The sequence below is a fragment of the Cyrtonyx montezumae genome, unplaced genomic scaffold (genome assembly GCF_038088225.1).
Source record: "Cyrtonyx montezumae isolate F1298 unplaced genomic scaffold, pur_monq_1.0 scaffold_8, whole genome shotgun sequence".
NCBI classification, from domain to species: Eukaryota; Metazoa; Chordata; class Aves; order Galliformes; family Odontophoridae; genus Cyrtonyx; species Cyrtonyx montezumae.
Window position 1 is genome coordinate 93268795 of NW_027072089.1, and position 16959 is coordinate 93285753.

Here is a 16959-nt window from a genome sequence, read left to right on the forward strand (position 1 = left end):
GTCTTTGTTGTAATTAATGTATTGGATACAGAAAAATGGCTGTAGACTGGCATGAAAGTTAAGTAGCTGCTGCTGCATACAAGGCATTGAAAGCTCTTTGATCTTGCCATGAGAAATGCTACTCTCCACTGATCATCTCGCAGGTTCAGTGAATCTATTCTAGGAAATTAGGTACAGAATACATACATCACAATATGAAAAACTCTCTGGCTTGAAAGTCCACTTCTGCTAAGCGTGCTGTTATTCCTGATATAGTCAAAGGGATATATATTTGCTTTTTCTCTGTGAGATTATTTTGTTTTAATGTGGCTGTTTGGAAGCCAGGCTGTGACGCAGGCTGTGGGGATGTGCTGGTGCAGAGTGGAGCAATTCTTTTGAAGCTTGGATTGCAGTTCTGGTGACCTCACTCCTTGTGGCAGGGAAGCCAAGAATCTGTCCTGTAGTTTTCCCAGGTAAAGAACTCACTGTTAAAAGCACAAACACCACCAATTTTCTTTTCCTGAACTTCGGATGCAAGTTTTTCATTTACCCTGCTTACAAGCCCTTACTCTTAAATCCATAACAATTCACCTTGAAAATACAGAAGGTGAATATTCACACCTTCCTCCCCCCACAGTATCCAATTACAGAAACATACAATTATGGATGTTAATGACAGATTATTAGACATTAACCTATAATGTCGTGCTCTAATAACAAAGAAAATGGGTCACCCTGTAGGATAATTATCTTGCTTTTTCAGAAATATGCCCTAGTAATACCTCTGTGACATCTCTCGACTTTCAGTACAAAGTATAAACAGCTGCAGTTGACAGAATGTTTTAGTATGGGTTGTTGAACTCACTAGCACATAAGCCTACCCTTTGAAAACTCTTAAGATACTTAAGGATCATTGCAACTTGGCAGAAAAACAGCAAGAATATAGGCATCTGCCTTCATTTTTCACAGATAGGAAGATTAAAACATTTCACAGAGGGATAAACTGAAGGATGGCAAGAGAAGGCTCCTTGAACAATAGGAACAATGGTACTGCTGTTTCTGCCTGCACAGCACTGGAGTGGTGTGATAGTCTGCAGAGGGAATGGTCAGGTGGAGGAGTAAGGGAGGTAGACAAGGGGAAAAGAAATGTAGTAGATGTGACTTAATAGCACATGGGAAAGTAGTCTGTGACAGAAGATGTGCAAAGATATATAAAGAAACAAAAATGTTCAAGTGAGAGCACCCAAGAGAAAAAAAAAAGGAAATGAAAATAAAGTGTCTATTAGGCACCACCTTAGACTTTGTAACGACCGAACAGAGCCACCTGTGTTGTACCATAACCCTAGGAGATGTGACACAACTGAAAAACTGAAGTGTTCTTAGTTTCTTTAATCACTCTGGTAACTACTTTTATTTTCCTTGTTAATTTGATAGCAGCAAAGGCAGAAATAAACTTGCCACAGTTTTCTGGCTTGTCAGTAATCTTTCTCATACACACAGTTGTCCTTTCAAAGCATTTTAACCAAAGTAAGTTACACTTTTGAAGGAGCTATTCCCAAGAAGACCCCTCAAGGCAACATTTCAAAGCTGGCTGAAAAAGTGGCTTACCTCCTAAATATTAACATACACCTTTTCAGTGCAGCTGGAGAAAAAAAAAAAACAAAACAACAAAAAACTTCTATTGTACTGTCCCATCGTTGGTGATGTTACCAGTGATGAAGATATTGGCTAAACAGTGTCAAGAAGCTGTATAAAATTATGTCCTGGCCATTATTAATACATAAATAGAATCAAACTCAGATGCCTTATGGATCATATAAAATCAATGGATGAGCTGTATCTATCCACCTGAGCAAGCCAAATAGCAAGAATGTGCAATAAAAATGCATGCTTGTATGCAGTTTATCAGACATTACCCTCATCTGTTATGACTGCCATGACTTCCTGGGTGGTTTTCTCAAAAGCTGAAGTTGGAGCCAACTCATATCCCATCAACCTGAGTTGCAGAAGGACTTCTGGGAGATCCCAAGGCAACAGATCCTTGAATTTAGATGCTGAGGTCCAAGTTTAAATTACATGATAAGGTTTACTTCAATTGAAGTGTAGCCTTTTGCCACACACATTTAACATGTCAAGCTGATAACTCAGGACTGCAGTGGTTTACAGTGGTTTAAAGGCTCCCAGGTGCCTGTATTAATGGCTATCAGTGTATTGTTCTAGCCAAGTAAGTAATCAGTGGCCAAAATTGAGGTAACCAGCAGTGATCACACAGTTTGCATAGATCAAGTAGCTTCTGTCTGAATTCACAGCAATATTACTGTTTACTGTTTGGACTGCAATTGGAAGCCGGACATGCTGGTGGAGCTTGGTAGTGCCAGGAGGAGGAGGAGGTTCCTTCCCCAGAGAACCTGCAGCTCCAGCTTTCCTTTTTTATCCAGAGACAAATAAAAAGAATGGCTATAGCTTAGTGGAAAAGCCTATAGCTTCACTGCTCCCCTGCCTTTGGTGGAGGTGCCTTAGATCAACCTCTAACACCAGTGGAAAAAGAATTACTTACATGATTTGCAGAGACCAGAAAAAAAGATATGAATTTGCTGAAAATAAGGTGAATCCCTGAAGTCCAGCCTATATGTTTTAAATCTTCTGTGAAGATCAAAAGTCTAATTAAAAACAGACCTTGTTGTTGCAGTAGCCCACCATTTCACATGTGATCCTGGGAATCTTCCACCTCTCTGGGTTTGTTTAATCTCACTGTTAACTCTCTGTGTCCTGCTTACATTCAGTGTCAGGCCTGAAGACTGCCTTCTCCACCAGATCTTACTATTTTCAAGGCATGAGATGGCCACTGCCCTTATTAGGAAGTTCTGCTCTTTAATACTTATTTTAGAAAACATTACTTACAATGATCTAATATCTCTTTTGGTAACTGTAGGCTTAGTGTTTCTGTGTACACTAATCTCCACTTAATCTTTCTTACTGTTGTGAATTGCAAGAGGGAAGATATCTTTATGCAGAACAGTGTAACTTTTAAATTGTATTTTTTTTAATTAGCCATTGAGAAGAAATCTGCTTTTCCACAAGTTGACTTGCAACTTCTTAGTGGTATAACAGGTTCTGAGGAGAGATCTCTGTCACAGATAGCAATTTGAGCTTCCCTAATGATGAGGCAACTGCATATTTTATTCATTTATAAGATTCTCTAACTGCATTGTCATACAATTACTCCATTATGCTGAATGAAGTCATTGTTCTTTTTTTTTTTCCCTTTAATACCCTAAATGCTTTGCAAGCTCTATATAATTTTTAGAAAGTCTCAGAAGAAGAGTAATGTATCTCAGCCCATCTCAATTTCCCTTCTCTTATGTGCCAGCCCTGTGGCATTCTACCAAAGCAGCATATAGCAGCAACAAGTGGCCACAGATTTTAACGATGAATCCTTGCAGGCAACAACTCCATACCATGGATCTTCCACAAGCTGCCTTCATTAGTATCTCCCACTGATGACTTTGGTGTGTCATCACAACAAAATCATCAACAGCTGCATGCTGAGGGTTGTTCAAGGATGTGAACACAATATCTGGGCATCCATCCTGCAAGGGATCAAGATGGCAGGGAAGGGGAATGGCTGCCCCTTAGAGGTTCCAAGGACATCTTTGTCCTTGCTTTTGGAAGCCGACCAACAACTGTGGGATTAAAAAGGTTTACAAGATCTCCAAAGACTGGTTAAAATGTACAGCTCTTAACCTCTTCATGCAACACACGCTCATAGGACTAGGCCAGAGAACAGCTGAGAAATAAGTGGGAGGTGAACAGAGAGGCCAACAAGGCCCAGCTTGAAAGGGGAGAGGTCTGACCAGCTGGCTACCCTGTGCAAGAGCAAGCAGGTGATGGGGATACTCTCTGCAGCAGTGAAGAGATTGGCAGAGCTGGAGCAGGCTGAGGGACTAATGCCAGCAGGTGTCTCAGGCGCGCCTCAGCTCCCGCAGATTTGCTTTGCCAGGGCTTATGGTGGGCCATGGCTCTGAGGGGAGCGCAGCCCAGAGTAGCAGCACGTAACTGATCTCCACATTTCTCAGCTGCCAAATCACATTCCTGGATAGCACCATCCTGACATGCCATCATCACCTGGATGAGGGAATTGAGTGTACCCTCAGTAAGTTTGCAGATGACACCAAGTTGGGAGGATGTGTCAAACTGCTTGAGGGTAGGGAGGCCCTTCAGAGAGATTTGGATAGGCTGAACAGCTGGGCTGAGCTCAATGGGATGAGGTTCAATAAGACCAAGTGCTGGGTCCTGCACTTTGGCCATAATAACCCCATGCAATGCTATAGGCTTGGGGCAGAATGGCTTGAAGAATGTAGAGAGGAAAAAGACCTGGGGGTGTTGGTTGATGCTCGGCTTAACATGAGCCGGCAGTGTGCCCAGGGGGCCAAGAAGGCCAACAGCATCCTGGCCTGTATTAGAAATAGTGTAGCCAGCAGGAGCAGGGAGGTGATCATCCCCCTGTACTCAGCTCTGATACGGCTACACCTCGAGTACTGTGTTCAGTTTTGGGCCCCTCACGACAAGAAGGACATTGAGGACCTGGAGCGTGTTCAGAGAAGGGCAACAAAACTGGTGAGGGGTCTGGAGCACAAGTCTTATGAGGAGCGGCTGAGGGAGCTGGATTGTTTAGTCTGGAGGAGGCTCAGAGGAGACCTTATTGCACTCTACCACTTCCTGAAGGGAGGTTGTGGTGAGGAGGGGGTGGGCCTCTTCTCCCTGATAAATAATGACAGGACGAGAGGGAATGGCCACAAGTTGCACCAGGGAAGATTTAGATTAGACCTGAGGAAACATTTTTTTTCTGAAAGGGTGGTCAGGCACTGGAATGGCCTGCCTAGGGAGGTGGTTGAGGCACTGTCCCTAGCGCTGTTCAAGAAGCGTTTAGATGAGGTGCTAAGGGATTTGATTTAGTAGTTGGGTAGGGATAGTGATAGGAGGATGGTTGGACTAGACGATCTTGTAGGTCCTTTCCAACCTTATGAACCTATGAACCATCAGGGTGCCCACAGCTGTTGGCTCTCTGTTCTGCCCCATTCACAAAGCCAGTCTGAGCTTGTGCATGCTGTGGCCTGATGGATCAAGATGCACTGTGAGTAGAGACAAAAATGAGAACAGGCATGTGCACAGGGTTGATTGGCAAGAGGTTCCTCTTATTTTCCATCTTGCCTGTTTGGATGCAGTCAGATCGTGAGACTGACTGAACCTCAAAGCTGATGACAGCGAATTGCAGACCATTTTGTTCTAGCCCTTTGTTATAGCCAGTTTCCTTCAGTCTCAGTCAAAACCTCCTTGCTGATGCAAGAGCTCTATGTCTTTCTACTTCTACTCACGCAAACAGTCAGCAGCACCCGGCAGGCCCAGACATTTGTGTTCAATTACCTTGAATTTCATCATAAAAAGCAAATTTTGCCTGGCAGTTTCAGACTGCATCTTTGAAAGGGGCAAAACAAATGCCTTAGGTCACAATCTGTTATATCTGATCAGCTCTCCAAATTTACAACCTTTTTTTCCTGTTATGTGGTGTTGGCATCAAACATGTTCTTTACTTTACTCTGCATCCAGCATAACAGTCAGTGTACCAAGCTCTGAGAGCAACAGCTGGTTAGCACATCAGGCTGGGTATACCCTGCTCCTTGCAAGACACATCTTACAAGCAGCACAAATATTAATCAGATATTCCATTTTGAGGAAAAAAATAATGTTGTAAATTGTGATTTAAAGAAAGCAGAAAACACATGCCAGCAAGCAAAAAAGCTCTTGATGTTGTTTCCTTGTGAGCTGGCTGTCACCATTTCTGTATCAAAACAAACTGTTGCATTCTCTGCTGCAACTTCTCATGGTGCCCAAGTTCCTCAGAGGAAGTGAAGAAACACCAGCAGAGAAGTGGATCAAGAGGGAGAGAGAGATGAGTGATTGTGCAAATGATGCAGCTTGGGGATTTGGGGCATAAGATTGCCATGGCATTAAATTTTTTTTGGGGGGGTGGAATTGCTACCAGTACTAGCTATCAACAAATGTTCAGTAAAAAAAAGCTGTAAACATGAATATTAAGACCTCTTAAAACCAAATCAACTAGTTAACAAAGTAAGCCTTTGAATGAGTAGTAACATGCTTTAAAACTGAGTGCTAGAAAGAACAAAAATTACATCTAGGTTATATTCACGGTTTTCCTTGGACTGGAGCATGCAAGACACACATGTGGACATCTCAAAGGAGGGATGAGCTGAGGAAGTTTACCAGTACCACAGTGACCCTGTAGTTCGCCTCTCCACCCTCTCTAAACTGTGGTTGTCAGCTGTACAATACCTGACTAATGCATACTTGAGGGATGTAGGAGGTGATTTTCACAACAGAACTCAAATGGCATTGCCTAGGTCATATTTCTGTAACTGGGTTTGTCCTTTGGTTTACTAAACAGCTCTCACTAAGTATAATGCTTGTGTTACACCATCCTGGCACAAGAATTTAGGTGTCAAATTTGTGTTTAGAAATCCCATAAAATTTCCCTACACATTCAGATGTCTATGCTCCTACATCAAAAGGATGTAGCAGCCCTTTATTAATTTTTCAATTCTTTTAATTGCTGTGAAGGTCATTCCTCCCTTTCCCCTAGCTGAGAAGCAAGAACATAGGCTGATACTCAGATGTTTGGTCAGGTCCTGTCCTGCCACAGCCAGGACTAGAAGCTACATGATGCATTCCCACTGACAGCTCCTCTTGTTTCTTACCAACCTTCTGTGTGCAATAGCATTAGATCAGGTTCCTTAAGCTGCAAAGTTCCATTCTTACACAGAGAAATGGAAGAATGGATCGACTTTCTTGGAGATGTTCCCTCTGCTGTGTCATTCAATTCAGACGCCATGACCAGGACTAGTGAAAAGAGCAAACTGGAAGTTGGTGGGAATGGGAATACAGGAAGGAAGAAAAATAGGCTTGCAAGAAACTTAGGAAAAAAAAAAGAAAGAAAAACAAAAAGAAAGAAAAACCAGAATACACACCCTGGCTACACTACCTTTGCTGGCATATCTTGGCTCTGCAGCTTAAGACTTCAGATCAAACTTGCCCCTGCTGCAAAGTATGTTTACTTTACAGGAGTTTACTCGAGAGAGAGAGATCTGGCCCCTGGAGTCTGAATACTTGCACTGTGCTAGTGAGCGTGCATGGGAAGCACCAGGACAATGCGCTGGGCCCTGGCTCCCTGCCACACCCGGGAGGTCATTTTCTTCTCGGCAATTAGTGAAGTGGTGGCATCACTAAAAGAAGTGAATAAACACTTTCAGCCCAGCTTGGTCCCCAGTTTGCTCCTTTCTCACCACGATGCCTTCTGGGTGTGCTGTGGGGCCCCAGTGAGATTGAGCCTAGCCGCCCTGTGTTGTGCTTTCATTCAGGCCAGCTTGTCTGGGCAGTTGGAAAGGTCTTTTAGAAAAGAGGAGGGGGGAAATAACCCTTTAGTTTTCTTCATTCACAACAAATGTCTGTCCTTTTTCTTTTCAGAGAGGAAAGATGCCAGCTTCTCTAAGAAAACTGCAGCAAATGGCTATTTTTATGGGACTGTTCAGCGGTGGGGGGTGTGTGGTTATGTATAATCTTATGCAAAGTAAGTCTCGGTGCTGTTAGCAACCTTATTTCTCCTCTGCCCCTTTCATTTGCTTTTGTGTAGAGGGAAAAACAGCAGCTTGTAAGATCTGAAAAGCACACGAAGTTAAGGGAAGTGTGGCTGAAACTTCTGGGTTCTACCTCTGCTTCATTTAATTCCAGGGTTGATTCTAAAGCACTGCTGTACCCATTTCCAAAGGCGGGAGTTATGAAGACAGCAGACTGCTGTGGTCACTAGGAATACTGGTTTCTGGGAGGTTTCTTAGGAATTAGGATGAAATGAAAGGTTAGATGGTAATGTTTCATTTATTACTGAGATTTTACATCTGGGCAGGAAGAAGAGAGCTACTTAAAGGAGGATCTGTGAGAACGTATTCAAGTCTAGCAGTTTTATCAGTAAATCTTTGTGCTGTCCTATAAACACCACAAGCCTGTGAGGTGCTAAAGATTTCATTAATTTCTCCTGAAGACCATGAAAGCAGTTAAAAGCAACCAACACTAAGGAGAACAGGACAAGAAGAGAAAAGCTAGGCAGGTAACCAACGGTGCTCACAGACCTAATTGCCATCTCTTTGGTTGAGAATGAAATGATTAGTACAAGTGTATGTTGGTTTTTCACTGTTGCTTTGTTTTGTTTTCAAATTGTTTACTTATCATCAGAACAGAAAAAGCATTTACCTGTCTGAGGGGGTCCTTTCTCCCTTTCCCTGCTGCTTCTAGCAAATGATAGTGCTTTTCAGCTACCTTCTTATCATACAATGCTGCCAGAAAAGTGTAGCCAAGCCTGTTCCTCAAGCCCTCAGATAAGTTGTGAAACCTCCCCTTCATTTTACACATATTAATAACAAATCAGACAAGGCTGGAAAGCAGGCTTTAATTTTAGGCAGCTCATGCCCTTGAGCTCAGGAGTATATGACAGACATTTGATCCTCTTATGCTTTAAAATATTGAAGTCAGCTTTAACAAGGACATTAGCATTTTTTTAATTTCAACTCCAGCACTGCTTTCCAGAAATCTCAGAAAAAAAGTTTCTCCCTCTACTGAAAATGATACAGCTTGTTCCCTGCATCACTGGGCCATATAATCAAATGGCTCAATGCAATGGCTACTTCTTGGGCTGCTGCAATACCAATAGCCCCTAAACGTGTGTCTGATTTGTGGCAAGCCAACTGGGCTGCGGAAATGAGACTTTCTGTACTCAGAAGTATGTCATTGTGTATACTGTCCACACTGGAAACCTGCCTACTTTTGCCCATGCTCAGGGCTGTATCAGTTTCTTCTGCCCAGTATAGAGAACTGGCCTGTACTGGGATCTGTAAGGAGCAAGCAGATTCCATAATGAAGGGAGAAGGGGGGAGATGAGCACTTCCCTACCATTCCTTCAGGCTGAAATAGTCTGCATGCACGTGGTCTCTTTGAAAGCTTGTACAAACATTCAGGTGATCATATTTCTGCTGTCTTCACACCCACTCCCTCTCTTATGGGAGCAGTTTCCCCAGACAACCCCAGCGTGCTTTCAGCTTTCCTGCAGAACACGTGCAGACAAGCAGATTAGCTGGGCATTTCACATTCTCTTCTCAAAGTGGGATGCTGCTGGGAGTGAGCAGGGGCATCATGAAACTCAAACCATTTTACCCTCTGAACTGGAGGATTAACACAACAGGGTCTGAGTGGCTATCTGCCATGCTCCACAGCCACTAAAGGGCCAGCATGTTGAGATCTCTTTCGCTGGAGCTCCCTAGAATAGCCCAGGGGGCAAGAGGACCATGCAGAATGCAGCCTAGCAGAGCTGTTGCTATGCCACCTGGATACTGTCTGCTCACAGGAGATGCCTCTAATTAGGAAGAATGGGCAACACCTCTCAGTTTCATGCTCAGAGAGTGATAGAAACAGGGAGAGACCAGGAAACAAATTGTATGCCTTATTTTAAACTCTTTGGAAAACAAGAGCAAAGTTGTCAGAGTAGAATTTTAATGAGTACACACTCTGATCTTGACACTGCTCCTCATGATGTCAGCAGAATCAAGTTGGGCTTGTGTGAAACACATGTAGAAATTTCATCTGGCAAGACTTAGAACTGTCTTTAGCCAAATCACTTCCTCCATAAGGAAGGTCGTCATGTTTCCAGCCTTGCAGACATGCTTTATGCAGTGGTCATCAATGAACAGCACTGCCTAGCTATACAAAGCAGCCAGACAGTGACAAATAGCAGTTTACCACAGTTGTCTTCCATATGTCAACACCGCATATCCAGACTATTCTGCTATTGTTGTTGTTTGACCATTAACTTTAATGGCACCTGTTTGTGCTTCTGTTTTAATATATCCTTCGGTAGTGCTGCAGTTTCCTGTCTGAGGCTAGAAAAGCTGTATTAGAACCACAGCAGTAGTTACATAGCTGCAGCAGCTGTTGATGCCCCGCATAAATGTATATGAAATAAATATTCCCTACTCCCGAAGTATTTTCGGTACTCCTTTAAAAAAGCTGAATTACATTCAGAGCACCTTCAAAAACTCATCCTTATGCCTTTTTGTCTCTTTTTCCTTCTTTTACAAAATACACAAATATGACAAACAGGGACACTTGGTCATAAGCTGTACATCAGTGCAGAACAGGCTATATTGACAGCTCTTTTCATTTAAGTGTGCTGAGTAATGGTACAATCAGCACTGCTTCTCTGAAGTATGGATTAGTTTATTCCTTTAGCCAGATTTCTCCTAATAAAAAGTTCTGAACTATTTTTCAGGGTGGATGTGGGAGTTTGGAGGAAATATATTTTTCATAGAATCATAGAATGGCCTGGGTTGAAAAGGACCTCAAAGATCATCTAGTTTCAACCCCCCTGCCATGGGCAACATTGCCAACCACTAGACCAGGCTGCCCAGAGCCTTGAATCCAGCCTGGCCTTGAATACCTTCAGGGATAGGGCATCCACAATCTCTCTGGGCAACCTGTTCCTGTGCATCACCACCCCAAGTGAAAATCTTCCTTCTAACGTCTAAGCTAAATTTTCCCTGGCTTTGTTTAAAGCCATTCCCCCTTGTCCTGTCACCATCAACCCATGTAAACAGTCATTCCTCCTCCTATTTATATGTCCCCTTCAAGTACTGGAAGGGCACAATGAGGTTTCCCCGGAGCCTTCTCTTCTCCAAGCTAAACAAGCCCAGTTCCCTCAACATTTCTTGATAGGAGGGGTCCTCCAGACCTCTGATCATCCTAGTGGCCCTCCTCTGGACCCATTCCAAGAGCTCTGTGCCCCTGTTGTGCTGGGGCCCCAGGCCTGGAGGCAGTACTCCAGATGGGGCCTCACAAGAGCAGAGTTGAGGGGGATTTCAACCTCTCTCTCTGCTGGCCACCCCTTTTTTGCTGCAGCCCAAGTCCTTCTCTGCAGGGCTGCTCTCAAGGAGTGCTTCCTCCAGTCTGTATAAATACCTGGGATTGCCCCAGCCCAAGTGCAACACCTTGCACTTGGCCTTGTTGAACCTCATTAGGTTCACATGGGCCCACTTCTCCAGCCTTGCCCAGGTCCCTCTGGATGGCTTCCTTTCCCTCCAGTGTATTGACTGCACCACTCAGCTTGGAATCATCTGCAAACTTGCTGAGGGTGCACTTGATTCCATTGGCTCTGTCATTGATGAAGATGTTGAAGAGCACTGGTCTCAAGACTGACCCTTGGGGAACACCACTTGTGACCAGCCTCCACCCAGACATAGAACCGTTGATTACAGCCCATTGGCTATGACCAGTCAACCAGTTCTTAATCAACTGATTCTTTTATTTATTTATTTTGATTATTTCTTTAAAGTGGACAATCTTCTCACTAACCCATTTCTCCTATGTAGAAAGTTTTGCCAGAACTCAGTATTATCAGCAGGCTTTGGAGCATCTGAACAACAATCCTGCTGCACTGAAAGCCCTGGGTGCTCCCCCTCTGAAGGTTCACAACATCCAGCTGACAGATAGAAGCAATCGTGTGGACACAGAAAGAGCACAGGTAATGCTGGAGAGACTGTGTCACACAGTGGCTTCCCCAGTAGACTGCCCAGGTAAAAATTGATCAGCGATGGGCTTGATTTGGAGAAGGAGTGGATTTCCAGACTTAAATCGGTAGCTCTGATAGAGGAACTAGAAACAGCAAGAAAGGTGTTTTTGTTTTTGGTCATGTGGGCATGCTGCAGAATGCTAAGGGACCTTCCAAGTCAGTGAATCCTTCTCTTACTCTAATCATGTACCAAGATCCAGTTTTCAAATAGCAGTTGCCTCCCTTCCCCCCAGGTATATTCCATGTTATTTTTCAAAGCTTTGTTCAGAAGAGTTTTATTGCCACTCATGAACTGCACAGTGGTGCTTACAGCACAAATGGCACAGCTTTTAAAGCACCTGTAAGTCTCCGCAATAGAGGATAACTGCCTGACAGGAGGCTAAACACTCATATTACATAGTCACTGGAGAACGCTGTGCTGGGTGATGAAGTATTGCACAAGGCTAATTTGCATTACCCCAGGGCTGGGCTGAAGCAAACCTCACACATACAAGTCAACTTCCTCTCTGGGTTGCTGTATGAAAAGAACTTCATCTCAGTGTTTTCACCCAGAAACTTAGAAGAGGACTGGCTGTTCTTCCCTGACTGTCCTGGAATCCCAGGACATCCCCAGAGACCTCTTCAGGCAGCTCACTGAGAGACTATGTCCCTTTTGAATCATTTTGTTTGTTAATGATTTTTTTTGTCTGTTTTTGACCAAATAAAAGCAGTAGGGAATAGACTAGATGCTGCAGGTGAAGGAGGAGGTTGTTGGGGCAAGAAAATCAACCTTCAGCCAACTCATGTAAAATTCCACTTTACATCTCACTCCAGCCAGAGTTTACCTACATGATACCCTGGGCAAAAACATTTCCCAGGTTTCAGAGATTTTACCAGGCATCTTATCTAAGGCCAAATACCCAGGGCAAGCACACAACCTCTTACGCTGATTGAGAAAAAGAAAAGAACTTTTCCCACTAATATTTTTCTATGTCACCTTTTAAGAATGCTAGTCACTTGAGTGACTCAGGGTGAAATCAAAACCCAGCCTTCTGCAGACCCCGCCCAAGACATAAACCACCAACTTTCTTTCCCACTTTTTCATCCTTTCAATCTCAGTGAACATGCATGTTTTCATGAAATAAACTAGTTAAGCATCTTTGATGATTACATCACAGATCAGTTTACTGGCTCCACAGCATTCCTAGCTCCTACCCACTGGTTCCATTTCAGAACTCCTGGCATTTTCCATTTGTGAGCACAAGTATTATATAGGAAACATTTTTATTATTCAAACTTCAGACTGAGTGCAGTTAGTTAAGATCTTCAGGACTAAGCACAGCTTTGTTTATTAACTAACCTGAATAGCAGAATTTGTGGCACTGATAAAATAATTGAATGTCTTATTACCTTGATGTGTCTTAATGGACTGAGTGATCTGTAGATAGACAACCTACAGGCTTATTATGGTTATGGGAAGCTCTAACACAATACAGGTCACCTCTTTATCACTATGCATTCTGGTGAGGAAAGGTGTTTGCTCATAAATGTTTCAGTGAGTGAGTGGTTTTCCCTGGGGGTTGCAGCTGTAACACCGTACATTCTTTCAGCAGAGATTAATGTATGCCAGAACTGACATACTTGTATAACCATGTACATGTTAGCCATTAGGAAAGCTTAATGAAATGCTTGAAATACATTAAAAAGAAAAAACAAACAAACAAACAAAAAACAAAGCGAGTGTTTAAGCTAAAAGAGAGGTAGTTTTGTTGTGTCTGACTATGGAAGGAGTAAATGTTCATGTCAATAATGTGCTTCATTGAATCTCTAACATACTTTTGTATCTGCAGATAAAACTGCCAGTATCTGGAACAAAGTCAACAGGGTACTTTCTAATTAACTCAGAAATTGATCACTTCCATCAATGGTGTGTACTGGGGGAAGTACTGGGAGATATATATAGATGCAGGGATGGAAGTGGTAGGAGAAAACAGTGGAGCAGGATGCGTGGTTTAGTTGTCTGTGTTGCTGAGGTCATCGCACAAAGGAAGAGGAAATTCATGTCTGAAGATCTTGTGAAAGGTTATTATCGTCATTATGACAAAAAATGTAAATTAGTTGAGAAACGTGTTGAATACGCCTCTGAGTACAAATTTAAGAACAACGTTTTGTTTGTGTGAAATGCCTTCTGCAAACTGTAACTCCCCATATACAAAGATACTGTGAGCACATTGTTCCCCCCCCACCCCTCCTCCAAAGGAGATGCTGAGATGGTTGTACAGCAAGCACAACTTCAGTCTGGTATTATGTGTTGAGGTAAGGGAGTTATCTTCCATGTTACATCAGAGTGAATCAAGGTAAGCTAAATATCATGATAGATAAGAGTTATCTTACACAAGTTGATAGGTTGCTCTGACTCCACATCACATAATATTGACTTTACATTCTTGTAGTACTAAAGCTTGAAAATCTTGATTTGCAAGGTGAAACTGATTTCTGGAACTGAGCATTACAACTTGAATTCAAACTCCATCTTCCACTGCAAAAGTGAAAATTATATTGATGAAAATCTCCTCACATGTTCTTGAGGAGAACTTCTGTTAGCTCTATTTAGAAACCCAGAGCTGCAGCATTTTTGCACACTTTCCACCAGCCATATGATATTGTTTTCATAATTAGATAAGTGCAACTTGGTGGATTTGTGTTTAGAATGGTGGTAGGAATCAAAGTTCAGAGGTATGGGAGGAAGGCACAAAATGGGACTTCAGAGATCCGGAGCCATACCTGGCCTCCTTCCTAGTGACCAGAGGTACCCTTGAGGTCCACAGACATCATTTAGGCACATCTGTGCTTCCCTGTGCACCCTGGCATTCTCAATCCTAACCACCGTTTGCTCACAGATGGAGGGAAATAACAGCCCCTCCCTATTTCACAGGGTGAGTGTGAGGATAACTAAAAATTGCAAGACATTAAAATGCAGTAGTAAGCAAAGCATACCAGAGTTTTATTTTAAAAAGAACTCTCCGTGTGTTTCCATCTGCAACGTGGAAAGAGAATTAATCTTCTGCAGAATGATTTGTGGCAGACAAATCTATAAAACTCAACTTCATATGGGGCCAAACACATAGATCGGCTTGGAGCTTGACAGCACTTAGTGTCCTTGCACCTGGCTGAGGAGCTAAAATTGTTCATTCTTCTCTGCTCCTGAAATGCCTGGGAGAATAATAAACGTGTAAATGGGCCATCCTGGCATGGTGAGGCACACGTGAGGCCCAAGAGGCAACAAGACACAGTTAAATGATGCAGGGAGAAAAGCACCAAAACAGGGCAGTCTGTCAATCAGGTTTTTTAACTCAATTCTCTTTTAAAAGAGGCCAGCTGGAAAAAAAAAAAGGAAAACATGGAGTGCGAGAGCCAGTTTGAAGCTGAAGGGGGAGTGTTTGCTCGCAGGCAGGGATGGGAGGCTGCAGAGCTTCCTGCCTGGAAGTGTGAGGAGGGAGGTGAGGTGCTGCTCCTGCCAAGGGACACCTGCAGCCCCTGCCCCAAAGTGAGAAGAGAATCGAGGCCCCAGGCCCTTCCAGGGGAGCAGCACCTCCGTGCACCATGCCTGCTGATCATCAGCAGCGAGGTGGCCACTTGCTGTGGGTCAGATCAAGCCGGAGGGCTGGTGTGGGACAAGCCCTGCTGTAGATTCATCGCACAGAGGTACAGCAGTCTCATTACCTAATTGTACATATTTGGCATTGACTCCTGTAAAAGCAAGGTTGGGTGCCTGCCAGGAGCTTTAAAACTCCTGTCTTGGTGTGCTGAAATAATAGTAGTTCCCAGCTGGAAAACCCATGTGAGCAGGCTCTCAGAAGTGTGTTTGTAGCAGAGCTTTGGGGAAGCAAAAGACTCCTCTCCTGCAACCAACAAATGCTGTTTTTCTTTTCCTTTGAGTAGCCACTCTCGTACTTTGTCAGTTTTTCAGTAACCACACGAAGCAGTCAGTGTTCAAACTCTCCCAAGCTAGCATAATTCCTTAGCAACACAGGCTGGCTCCAAGGCAGAAGAAGAGCGAAGCATGGAATGCATGGACAAGATGAGGGGGAAGAAAGGCACAGGGTTGGCAGCGAGAGAGGAGCTACCCAGATGAAAATAGCTGCTGGGCTTTTTTTCAAGTTGCAACAAATAGCAGCATATATCGCAGATCTCCTGTGCTGGGCTGTGCTACACTATTGGAAAATACATCTTTTAGAGGCTAGTAGTTGCAAACTGAGTTTTAATGAAAGTATGAGAATTTTTTTTTAAGAATAACGAAGGCATGGAATGATTTGTGTCTCCGTGCCTTCTGTTTTCGCACCCGTGTTACTACTAGGCTGAACATGATTGAAGGAAGCTAAAAGTTGTGTTGTTTTGTCAGCTGGTGCCTGCGGGAGGTCACCTTGAAGCTGCGGGATGGTCAGAATATTCCAGTCTACTGCTCCCCTGTGGAAAGTGTCAGTGTGAACGGAGGCTGAAAGTCCAGGGCAGCTGCGTCCCCACCTGCCATCGAACCGAGGGAGCCATTAATTGATTGTATTACACTGTGTGCAGGGATGCACTCGGTTGTCACTGAGGATAGTTTCACCTAAGTTGATGCTCTGAAGATAGTGGATGCTCTGAAGTTTTGTCTCTACCACTGACTTCTGTCACTACTGTCACCACTGTCATTTCTTCCATTTGTTGGTTTACTTGTGTGTTCAGCAAATGCCTGACATAAAGATTATGCAATGGGAGTTGCTGTTCCAGAGGTCGTGTGTTGTGTCCTGCATGTACTGGTAATGTGAATATAAGTTTGAAATAAACAAACTCGCAGGAAATTGTTCTTTTCTTACAATCACAGACCTGAATCTGGACATATGGCTCAAGGACTAAAACGTCTTCTCAAGGTAATTTCCTCTCTGCTTGTTTTCCTTTCACTTCTCAACAGGGTATTGCCTAGAGTAGCCAAGATGCAGCTGAGGCAACATCCCACTGCACGAAGGAAGGCAACATGCAGCAGGGAGATCTGTACTCTCACCACTGTCATCCAAAAGCTCATGAGACAGCAAAGGCCACTGATGGTAACTTACAGGTTCCAGGAGAGGGCTCACTGCATGCACCTGCTCATGCTGAAGATTGCAATGAATTAATCACTCCTATCAGCAGTGTCAGAGACAAGTCAGGGTACCTAGGTAAATTCCCAAATACACCAGCAGGATTAGGAAAAAACAAGGAGGAACAGGTGTGTCTCAGCTTTAGAAATGAAGTCACTGCTGCACAATTCCAACATACAATACAAAAGGTACAATTTAAAA

The 16959-nt window shown here is 43.5% G+C and overlaps 1 protein-coding gene across 3 annotated transcripts in view; it reads left to right on the plus strand.

The window, feature by feature from the left end:
- LOC136059115 (cytochrome c oxidase assembly factor 1 homolog) overlaps window positions 1–16267 on the plus strand; it is a 46812-nt gene extending 30545 nt beyond the window's left edge. For 2 of the 3 annotated variants that reach the window (XM_065753073.1, XM_065753071.1), the window contains exons 2-5: window positions 7519–7621; window positions 11463–11614; window positions 13492–13568; window positions 16044–16267. In XM_065753073.1, the coding sequence (XP_065609145.1) occupies window positions 7528–7621; window positions 11463–11614; window positions 13492–13568; window positions 16044–16140 (420 nt within the window). In that variant the 5' untranslated portion in view covers window positions 7519–7527 and the 3' untranslated portion in view covers window positions 16141–16267. The remainder of the gene's footprint in view (window positions 1–7518; window positions 7622–11462; window positions 11615–13491; window positions 13569–16043) is intronic. The other variant, XM_065753072.1, reaches the window with a different exon arrangement.
- The last annotated feature ends 692 nt before the right edge of the window (window positions 16268–16959 follow it).